At 40.0% G+C, this 12,170-nt stretch overlaps 1 protein-coding gene across 1 annotated transcript in view; it reads left to right on the top strand.

Moving 5' to 3' along the window:
* Nucleotides 1–10,436, top strand: part of LOC121532210 (transmembrane 9 superfamily member 2) — a 28,884-nt gene extending 18,448 nt beyond the window's left edge. Inside the window, exons 16-17 of the mRNA XM_041838006.2 lie at nucleotides 2,286–2,457; nucleotides 9,409–10,436. Of these exons, the coding sequence (XP_041693940.1) occupies nucleotides 2,286–2,457; nucleotides 9,409–9,476 (240 nt within the window). The 3' untranslated portion in view covers nucleotides 9,477–10,436. The remainder of the gene's footprint in view (nucleotides 1–2,285; nucleotides 2,458–9,408) is intronic.
* The last annotated feature ends 1,734 nt before the right edge of the window (nucleotides 10,437–12,170 follow it).

Genomic DNA, 12,170 nt, shown 5'->3' with positions numbered 1-12,170 from the left:
CTAACCTCTCTGGATTAAAACCAAATTATGACAAATGTACTATATTACGTATTGGATCACTAAAAATACAATTTTTACATTACCATGTAGTTTACCAATAAAATGGTCTGATGGTGATGTGGATATACTCGAATACATATCCCAAAGGAAATAAATGATCTCACTTCAATAAATTTTAATAGAAAGTTAGCAAAAATAGATAAGATCTTACTACCATGGAAAGGAAAATACCTGTCAATTTGTGGAAAAATCACCCTGATTAACTCTTTAGTATTATCCCAGTTTACCTATTTGCTTATGGTCTTGCCTACGCCTAGCAAACAGTTTTTTAAATTATATGAGAAAAAAATATTCAATTTTATTTGGAACGGCAAGCCAGACAAAATTAAAAGAGCATATTTATATAATGAATATGAATTCGGAGGACAGAAATTATTAAATATTAAAGCATTAGACCTATCACTAAAATCTTCAGTCATCCAAAAGTTATACTTAAATCCGAACTGGTTCTCAAGCAAATTAGTAAGATTGTCTCACCCACTGTTCAAGAAAGGCCTTTTTCCCTTTATTCAGATTACAACCTCTCACTTTCAGTTATTTGAAAAGGAAATAATCTCCCAAATGTCACTATTTCTAAAACAAGCCATAGAAAGTTGGTTGCAATTTCAATTTAATCCTCCAGAAACGACAGAACAAATAATGCAACAAATATTGTGGTTAAATTCAAATATACTAATTGACAAAAAACCTTTATTTTTTGACAGAATGTTTAAAAAAGGTATAATCTTCGTAAATGATATCATCGGTAGGACTGGTGGAGTTATGTCGCACATGCAGCTAACAAAAACATATGGAAATGTCTGCTCTACCCAAAATTACAACCAAATAATTGCAGCCTTACCGCAAAAGTGGAAGAGGAAAGTTGAAGGGGGGAGAAAGTAAGGAACTTGTCTGTCGGCCTTGCATTAAAGAACATAATTGGTTAAGGAAAACTGTGATAAATAAAAAAGTATATCAGTTTCACTTAAGGACCAAAGGATTGACAGCAGTCCCATATAGATTGCAAAATAGTTGGGAAGAGATCTTTGACGTACCGATCCCATGGCATAGTGTTTATGAACTGACACGCAAAAAACGACACCGGATTCAAAAATTAGAATCTTTCAATTTAAATTATTATATAAAATTCTTGCTACCAATAGAATGTTATTTATATGGGGGATACAATCTTCCCAGCTCTGCAGATTTTGCTGTGAAGAGATAGAATCATTAGATCATTTGTTTTGGTTCTGTCCATTTGTAGCTTGTTTTTGGACACAGGTCCAGGAATGGCTAAAGGATTGCAATATTTACCTGGAACTAACCTTGCAGATAGCATTACTGGGTGATCTGAAAAGTCATAGTCAATCAATCAATAATATAATAATACTTTTAGCAAAAATGTTTATTTTTAATTCACAATCTGTAGAAGCAATGAGAATAGAAAGGTTCAGAACTTTTGTAAAACATCACAGTATGGTTGAAATATATATGGCAAATAGAAATCCTATATGGATGGTGTTAAGAGATAGATGGGAGGTATTGAATAGAGTTGAAGGATGGGACTAATAACAAATAACAACAAATAATAACAAAGATAGCTAATAATGTAAGCATACTGTGTCCATAATAAGTATATAGGTTGTATGTTGGGAGCTTTTGGGAAAGAGCACAGTTAGAAAGATATGGCATTTAGAAGCAAACCGGATGGACATCATGAAAATGATCGGAGAGGTTGAGAGTAGAAGAAGTTCAGGAGCAAAAAAATAAATAAATATATATATATATATATATATATATATATATATATATATATATATATATATATATATATATATAGATATAGAATTATTGTAAAATTAACTCTGTCCATAAGGTGTAGATAGTAAGTATAGACCGGAAGTAGAGGCCTGGACGTTGTTGTTCACTAATTTACTCCAAGTAGGGAAAGGATGGTGGGGTTGAAAAGTAATAAAGGGGAATATATATATATATATAAAAAATAAAAAAAACATGGGGGATTGGAAGTGATGCAGACAATTACATTGATAGAAGATACAATCTATCTGCAATATTAAGCTGATCCATCCCCCCGAAAAAAAATAAAAAAAATAAATAAAAATAAAACACCATTACAAACATTTTCCAGGGTAACTGTTTCAACCATAATGGCAAAAGTAATGAAAGTATTTTAAAATCAGAATGTCAGTCAGAATGTCTGTAGCCTAACCTTGTGTTTCCTGTAGGACTATCACTGGTGGTGGCGCTCATTCCTGACCAGCGGCTTCACGGCGGTCTACCTGTTTGTCTACGCAGTCCACTACTTCTTCTCTAAGCTGCAGATCGTTGGAGCTGCCAGCACCATCCTCTACTTTGGCTACACCGCCATCATGGTGCTCATATTCTTCCTCTTCACAGGTGAGTGAACTGGGAACATTGCGTAAGCAAGGTTTTTGACTGTGATACTAAAACAGGTCGGTGTACATCTCAATGGCATTGGCTTGTATTATTTGCAAAGACCCGTCCTGTTGTTTGTTCATGGACTATGGTTACGAGAGATTAACCCACCCATCCTTCAACGCTAAGTACCTACAGTAGGTGGGAACATGCTGCTTGCAGTTTTATGAATGGCGGTGACAAATCCTCTGGAGTAGCGATCTGTCCCAGAGGCATTGTGTTGTAAAGACTATACCAGAGGGAGAAGGATGTGGGGATCGGAATGGAAATCGCTTAGTGTTTGAAGAAGCTGGTTGATTAACATCAGAAGGGACTGCTCAGCCATCCCTGTACACATTTACTAGAATGCTAGTAAATGTTTACTATCCTGTTCCAGTGACGACATGGACCTAGGAATACACTAGTATTGCGCAAGTGTTGTTTGCTCAACCCCCCCGTGACAGGTGTCGCACCTCTGGTTCCTCTAGTTTTACTGGCAGTACAGCTGCACTGTGCTTAATGCACTTAAACAGACTTTTACCTGTTTTAGCATCATCTTAAAGAGGTCTCATTGGAGATGCTGGAGTGGATCCTTGAAACTGAGACCAAATAAAGGCTATTATTTTTGCTTAATCTTAATGGTAAATGAACGGTAGTTTGTAGTCTTAATGTGGTAATTTATACGGCAGAGGAATACAAATCAGTCTTCTAAATCGGTTGTATTTAGTGACTTTCCCTCTTCCTGGTTCCTGTGCCAAGTTTGGCACTGAGCAGCTCATTCATATGCTGAGAGGAGGGAGGAAGGCCAGACAGACCGTGTTACACACTGTAAACTCCTCCCACTCTGCTTCATGGAAAAGAGCTGGTCATAGGAGCTGTGGCGTAACAGCACTCAGCCATGCTCTCTGGCCACCTCTCCATGTTCCTGCTCATAAATTATATATGTTCATGGATAGTGTTCATCAAACCTGATTCAATACATTCTAGTTAAGCTCCAGGTCAGCAGACCCTCCCCCGGTCTCCTCAGTGAGACATTTGACTGGACTTGAGCTATTATTAGCGCTGTTAAAACGGAGCACGCGTGTGATTTAGGTCATCAGCAAACGAATACCAGACTTATTTAGGCATTGCTGCTTGTACTAGTTGATTTATGGTTAGCCCTCTTATAGGTATCGGTTTTAGTGAGAGGGGTAGCTTTCGTCTCCTAGAAAATAAACGTGAGGCAGCGCCCAATTTACCGGTTGCCATGGATTCTAATAGATGCACCAGCATCCCTGACTACGGCTGTTATGGCAACTTCCCCTCGCCGGCACTCGAAATATATAGCTGTGTACCAGGAGGAGAGCAATGTGGGCGTTTACTGGGCATCCACACACAACAACAAGGCTACTGTGAACAGACCTGCCTCACTCCCTCTGTCCTTACTGTGATGTGGACCGGGTTGACGTGGTAATGACATTCTTTGGCCCCGTCTGGCCTTTGCTTACACACACACACACACACACACAACGTGACCTAGGACACAATTTAAAGAAAGTCAATACAAAACTACCACTGAAGCAATGAGTTTCTCTCTCTCCCGAAATATAATATAGACCTATGGTCTTATGGTGACATTCTCATAGCAGCGGGATCCTAATAAATCAAGTCAAAATCATAGGCATTTGCAGTCTTAAGGGCCAGATGTAGCCTATATCGGCGGAGCAGTGTCGGCCCCTGTCTTAAGACTGGGATATGCAGTATTGGGATGGGCTGGCAGAAGATCATCGCTACCGAAAAGAAATCCAATGAAAAATATCTTCATTCTCTCGCTCAGGGTCTTCATGGTTGTCGCCTACTGCCTTGGCAGACTTGTGGTTTCATCTGATTGTTTCCAGCCCCCTCTTTCAATAGGAGCTCAATTTGGTGGTGTTGAGTGATAGGGAGCCGGGTGGCTGTAAGACAGGGTTATTTTGTGAGCCTGTCCTCCTGTGCTCTTTCAGTAGTTTTTTATTCCTTTGTTTCTGGTCCTCTCCTTTGTTTCGTGTGCCTCACTGCTGAAATCATCCCTGTGTAAATGAAACCGCAGCACGTTCAAAAGCCACGGGCCCATGTCCTCTGCGTTACCCAGGTGTTTCAATAGGCTGATGTGGATGCTTGCACGACTACAAATTCACAAAGTTTTTACCAGTTCAGTGTCCTTACGTGACTCTTGAAAGGGCAGTGTGCAATATACACTAAGGATACCAAACATGAGGAACACCTTCCTAATATTGAGTTGCACCCCCTTTTGCGCTCAAGAACAGCCTCACTTCTTCAGGTCATGGACTCTACAAGGTGTCAAGTGTTCCACAGGGATGCTGGCCCATGTTGACTCCAATGCTTCCCACAGTTGTATCAAGTTGGCTGGATGTCCTTTGGGTGTTGGACCATTCTTGATACACACGGTAAACTGTTGAGCGTGAAAAACCCATAAGAGTTGCAGTTCTTCACATAAACCGGTGCGCGTGGCACCTACTACCATACCTAGTTCAAAGGCACTTCAATCTTTTGTCTTTCCCATTCACCCACTGAATGGCACACATACACGATAGTCTAAATTGTGTCAAGTCTTAAAAATCCTTCATTAACCTGTCTCCTCCCCTTCATCTACACTGATTTTGAAGTGGATTTAACAAGTGACATCAGTAAGGGATCATAGCTTTCACCTGGATTCACCTGGGCAGTCTGTCATGTTCTTAATGTTTTGTATACTCGGTGTATGTACCGTATAATGTATGTACAGGGAACTGCCAAAATAAATTAAACACTAATATAAAGTGCCTTGATAGGGCGTTGAGCCAGAACAGCTTCAATGCACCTTGGCATACACTATATATACAAAAATATGTGGACACCGCTTCAAATTAGTGGATTCTGCTATTTCAACCACACCCGTTGCTGACAGGTGTATAAAATCAAGCACACAATCAATCTCCGTAGACAAAGGTTGGCAGTAGAATGGCCTTACTGAAGAGCTTAGTGACTTTGAACGTGGCACTGTCATAGAATGCCACCTTTCCAACAAGTCAGTTCGTTAGATTTCTGCCCTGCTAGAGCTGCCCCGGTCAACTGTCAGTGCTGTTATTGTGAAGTGGAAATGTCTAGGAGCAACAATGGCTCAGCCGCGAAGTGGTAGGCTACACAAGCTCACAGAACGGGAGTGCTGTAGCGCCTGTCCTTGTTTGCAATACTCACTACCGAGTTCCAAACTGCCTCTGGAAGCAACGTCAGCACGAGAACTGTACGTCGGGAGCTTCATGAAATGGGTTTCCATGGCCGAGCAGCCGCAGACAAGCCTATGATCACCATGCGCAATGCCAAGCGTCGGCTGGAGTGATGTAAAGCTCGCCGCCATTGGACTCTGGAGCAGTGGAAACGCGTTCTCTGGAGTGATGAATCACGCTTCACCATCTGGCAGTCCGACGGATGAATCTGGGTTTGGCGGATGCCAGGAGAACGCTACCCGCCCCAATGCATAGTGCCAACTGTAAAGTTTGGTGGAGGACGACTAATGGACTGGGGCTGTTTTTCATCGTTCGGGCTAGGCCCCTTAGTTCCAGTGAAGGGAAATTTTTACGCTACAGCATACAGTGACATTCTAGACTATTCTGTGCTTCCAACTTTGTGGCAACAGTTTGGGGAAGGCCCTTTCCTGTTTCAGCATGACAATGCCCCTGTGCACAAAGCGAGGTCCATACAGAAATGGTTTGTCGAGATCGGTGTGGAAGAACTTGACTGGCCTGCACACAGCCCTGACCTCAACCCCATCGAACACCTTTGGGATGAATTGGAAGACCGACTGCGAGCCAGGCCTAGTCGTCCAACATCAGTGCCCGACCTCACAAATGCTCTTGTGGCTAAATGGACGCAAGTCCCCGCAGCAATGTTCCAACATTTAATGGAATGCCTTCCCAGAAGAGCGGAGGCTGTTTATAGCAGCAAAAGGGGGACCAACTCCATATTAATGCCCATGATTATGGAATGAGATGTTCGACCAGCTTCGACAAGCAGGTGTCCACATACCTTTGGTCATGTTGTGTAGATTCTACAAGTGTCTGGAATTCTATTGGAGGGATGTGACACCGTTCTTCCTATAGAAATTCCATAATTTGGTGTTTGTTGTTGGTGATAGATATCGCGGTCTCAGGCGACGCTCCATAATCTCCCATAAGTGTTCTGTTTGGTTGAGGTCTGGTGACTGAGACGGCCATGGCATATGGCTTACATCGTTTCCATGCTCATCAAACCATTCAGTGACCACTCGTGCCCTGTGGATGGGGTCATTGTCATCCTATGGGGGGGCATTGCCATGGTAGCCAAAATAATGGCCTGCCTAGCATTTTTATACATGACCCTAAGCATGATGGGATGCTAATTGCTTAATTAATTCAGGAACCACACCTCTGTGGAAGCATCTGCTTTGTATCCGTAATTTCTCAAGTGTTTCCATTTATTTTGGCAGCAACCTGTATGTGGCTGTAAAAGACGTGTACAGTTTGTATGACATGGGTGTAATGTGCAATGTATGTACAGTCCTTGAGAAAGTACTCACACCCCTTTTACTTTTCCACATTTTGCTAAATTACAGCCTGAATTTAAAATGGATGAAATGTAGTTTTTTTTTTGTTACTGGCCTACACGCAATACCCCATAATGTCAAAGTGGAATTATGTTTTTAGACATTTTCACAAATTAATGAAAAGCTGAAATGTCTTGAGTCAATAAGTATTCAACCCCTTTGCTATGGCAAGCCTAAATACGTTCAGGAGTAAACATTTCACATAAATTGCATGAATAGTGTTTAACAATTTTTGAATGACTACCTCAATCTGTACCCAACACATACAATTATCTGTAAGGTCCCTCAGTTGAGCAGTGATCAAACACAGTCAAACACAGGCTGAACAGTCAAACACAGATTCAACTACAAAGACCAGGGAGGTTTTCCAATGCCTCGCAAAGAAGGCCACCTATAGAGTACCACAGTATGAGTCATAATACCCATAAAACCTAGCGGTCAAACAAGGAAATGGTTCCAATCGTTTTTCCACCATTCATTTTTCCCATAGGGTATTTTAGAAACACTGGAGAAAAAAAGTGCTGTGTTTTGTGTAGGCTTACCCTGGCGTGACATTTTGATAACCGTGTAAATCTCTCTAGGACAAGGTCTTTTATCAATGTATTTGCCTCCCAAAAATGAAATGCTAATGTGGCTATCATAAAGAACTACAAATGACATGATGATCTGGACTAGACTGCCGAATCGAGGCAAAGTTAAGAATCTCTGGATTAACTATCCAATGTTAGATACATTTAGTAATGAATAAATTGGCAACATTTCTTTAAATTGACAATTATGCGAACTGTCTTGTGCATGTTTTAAATGTACACTATGTGTTAGCTAAGGTGTCAGCTAGATGATGTGCAGGAGCTTGCAGGGATTTGTAGTCTTGCGTGATGTCTACTTTGACGCTAATTAGCATTTTTGAAGCATAGAGTAAATGGAGCCGACTATATTGATAAGTCACCTTGTCCGAGAAAGATTTACATGCTTATCAAAACGGCACGCCAAGGTAAGCCTACACAAAACACAGTCCTGTATTTTAAGTGTTTCTAAAATTCCCTATGGGGAAAAATTAATGGTGGGAAAATGATTAGAGCCATTTCCCTGTTTGACTGCTAGGTTTTATGGGTATTATGACACCTCCACTGTGGGGCTCGATTGATAGATGGGTAAAAAAAAAAAAAAAGCTGACACTGAATATCCCTTTGAGCATGGTGAAGTTATTAATTACACTTTGGGTGGTGTATCAATACACCCAGTCACTACAAAGATACAGGCGTCCTTCCTAACTCCGTTGCCGGAGAGGAAGGAAACCGCTCAGGGATTTCACCATCAGGCCAATGGTGACTTTAAAAGAGTGTTTAATTTCTGTGATAGGAGAACATTTAGGATGGATCAACATCCATTGTAGGCACTCCACAAGACTAACCTAATTGACAGAGTGAAAAGGAAGCCTGCACAGAAATATTCCAAAACATGGATCTTGTTTGCATCAAGGCACTAAAGTAATACTGAATTTTTTTTTGGCAAAGCAATACTTTTCTGGTCCTGAATACAAAGTGTTATGTTTGGGGCAAAACACAACACATTACTGAGTACCACTCTCCATAGATCATGTTATGGCTATGCTTGTAATCATGAAGGACTGAGGAGTTTTTCAGGATAAACAATGGACCTAAGCACAGGCAAAATCCTAGACGAAAACCTGGTTGTCTGCTTTCCACCAGACACTGGGAGATTAATTCACCTTTCAGCAGAACAATAACTTAAAACACAAGGCCAAATCTAGTGTACACTGGAGTTGTTTACTAAGAAGACACTGAATGTTCCTGAGTGGCCGAGTTACAGGTTTGACTTAAATCGACTTGAAAATAAATGGCAAGACCTGAAAATGGTTGTCTAGCAATGATCAACAATCAATTTGACAGAGCTTGAAGAATTTTGAAAAGGATAATACGGGAATGTTGCACAATCCAGGTGTGGAAAGCTTTTTAGAGACTTACCCAGAAAGACTAACAGCTGTAATCACTGCGAAAAGTGCTTCTACAAAGATTAAATTAAAAATGAAAAAAGTATTGACTCAGGTGTGTGAATACTTATGTAAATGAGATGTCTGTATTTCATGTTTTCACTTTGTCATTATGGGGTATTGTGTATAGATGGGTGAGATTAAAATATATATATATTTAATCGATGTTGTATTCAGGCTGTTACAGCAGTGGAATAATTAAAGGGGTATGAATACTTCCTGAAGGCACTGTATTATACTGAGTGTGTAATGTACAGTGTTTATTTTGTATACAGCAGTACTGTGTCTTAAGAATCCCCCCCCCCATCTTCCTCCTCAGGCACCATTGGCTTCTTTGCCTGCTTCTGGTTTGTAAGTAAAATCTACAGCGTGGTCAAGGTGGACTAACGGATGGAGGGCCGGACTCCCTGCTCTCACAGTGCAGAGCTTCTACAGTGACCGCTTTGAGGAAAGGAAGCCCTTTTGAATGACTTGAAACATCACATATCTCAGAAAATATCTGGAGAGGAGAGGCCCTCAAACTTGATATGTTGCTGTCGTAATTATTTTAGCTTTTACCGTCTGTCTAACATTAATTGACGTTTTTGATTTGACTTGCACCTTGATCTCCGAGGTGAGTTCCAAAGATCTAAGTTAGCGGGCGACTGGTTAGGGGAAGGTGGTGAAGGATGAACCGAAATGCATTTATTTTCCATTTCTAATGTAAAAAAAAAAAGATCTTTATTTTATTTAGCTTTTATATTCTCAGAAACCCAAACGTCTATTTTTGTTTTTCACCAACTCTGCTGTATTGAGAATATATAAATGTTGATATTTAAAGAATGTCAGCTATATGGAACTGTCCTTTATATGTTTGGGGTTTGTTGTTTTTATATCTGTGAGGTGAAGACGGGCTGTAGAATCCTAACCATTAATGACCTGTACTATCGTTTTACAGCAATGGATACTGTATAACTATGACCCAGCCATGATGAAATCTGTTTGTTCTTGTTATTTTTATGGCTATATTTTGGTTTATATGAAAATAAGAACCTAGTTAGAAGCACATCTTTATGGTAGATTAATTTGCTATAACAGTGGAAATTTAAGGCCAAGCTTATGACTCATTGATATGATTTGTTTGTATGTATTGTAACATCTCACATGGCACAGGAGAAAGCACCTTGGTGGATGATGATGATACATATGCATTACAGTATAACCGTTTAGACGTTTATTTCTTATTAGGTAACTTACTGTAACTAGATCTAAAAATCCTGCTGCTTTTTCTATTTATTAGTGCGGGGTCATTACCTAAGGTGAAAACGTCTTTACAAATAAATACATTTGATTTAACTGGAAACTAAAGCTAATGCATCTTCACGTTCTCTATACTCTCAGATGGAACTTGGTGACTGACATCATTGAATAATTTCCCACCTTTAAAGGGGCAATCCGGGATTGGTACATCCATAATTTTTTTTATGATACAGCCGTTGATTATTGAAGATTATAAACTGGATGGTTCGAGCCCTGAATGCTGATTGGCTGACAGCCGTGGTATATCAGACCTTATACTACAGGTATGACAAAACATATATTTTTACTGCTCTGATTTAAGTTGGTAACCAGTTTATAATAGCAATAAGGCACCTCAGGGGTTTGTTGTATATGGCCAACATACCACGGCTAAGGGTTGTAACCAGGCACTCCGCGTTGCGTTGTGCCTAAGAACAGCCCTTAGCCGTGGTATATTGGCCATATACTACACCCCCTCGGGCCTTATTGCTTAAATATAACATGCCCAGCTGTTTACCAACATAAGTGGCGTTGTGACCGCTTTGTTGTTTTTCAAATCCCGGATTGCCCCTTTTAAAGGCAAAGCATCAATCTCACTGCCGTTGCATTGAAGGAGTTCTGATCAGCATTGTTGAAACTCACGCTTTATTAATTTTTATAAATGAACTGTACACAAGCATCCTCGGACCGTGTTGGAAATGTTTTTGTTTTTTTAAGCACAATAGAAATATTCACAAATGTCTAGTTTTTAAAGAAGTACTGCATATAAAACATTCTGTTATTTACTTTAGTGTCACTATATTACATGTTCAACAGGAAACATATCACACAATACTTTACAATGGTGTCGGTGATGATTCTTGCCTTCCTTTGATGTTTGATTGTCAACTAGCACTCCAGGTCAATTACCTTTAAACAAAATGGCTGAAAATTGAGATTCTCAGCATTCAAGTCTATTTCACTCATACTTAACACACTTCAGGCTCTCAACAACATGCATACAGATCACACTTGCTGAAGGACTTCCACTCACAGCAGAGATGAACCACTGCTGAAAATAACACTACTGTAACGACTATATCGGCACCGTGTTCCAGTTTGTTAGCCAACAATTCTGTGATGAGCTCTCAGATGAATTTGCTTTAGATTTAACAATTACACTTGAAGTACTTTTTTTTTTTTTTTTAAACAGTCTTGGTTCCTTAAGACCAGGGTCAGAGTACATGTACAGACAGGTCCATAGTTATTTGCACCCTTGATAAAGGGGGGCGGGAGAGAGACTGTATAAAATCTGGTCCTCTGTAGCTCAGCTGGTAGAGCACGGCGCTTGTAACGCCAAGGTAGTGGGTTCGATCCCCGGGACCACCCATACACAAAAATGTATGCACGCATGACTGTAAGTCGCTTTGGATAAAAGCGTCTGCTAAATGGCTTATTATTATTATTATTATTAAAATAAGTAATACAAATACTGAGCTATATTGTATGCTAAAACCATTGGGAAATTATTTTATACTAATACAATTAACAAAATTATTGGCACCCCTGTTTTCAATAATCTAGCACCCTCTGCTTGCGAGGATAACAACATACTTTTTTCTAAACTGTTTTATGTGATTGAAGGACACGTTGGGAGGGATCTTAGACCATTCCTCCATACAATATCTTTCCAGATCCTTGATATCCTTTGTCTGCTCTTATGGACTGTCCTATTCAATTCAAACCACAGGTTTTCAATGGGGTTCAAGTACGTATACTGAGATGGCCATTGCAAAATGTTGATTTTGTGGTCAATTAACCATT

Source organism: Coregonus clupeaformis, chromosome 2 (assembly GCF_020615455.1).
Source record: "Coregonus clupeaformis isolate EN_2021a chromosome 2, ASM2061545v1, whole genome shotgun sequence".
NCBI lineage: Eukaryota > Metazoa > Chordata > Actinopteri > Salmoniformes > Salmonidae > Coregonus > Coregonus clupeaformis.
The sequence above is the reverse complement of the archived record's forward strand: the minus strand, read 5'-3'. Positions and strand labels throughout refer to the sequence as shown.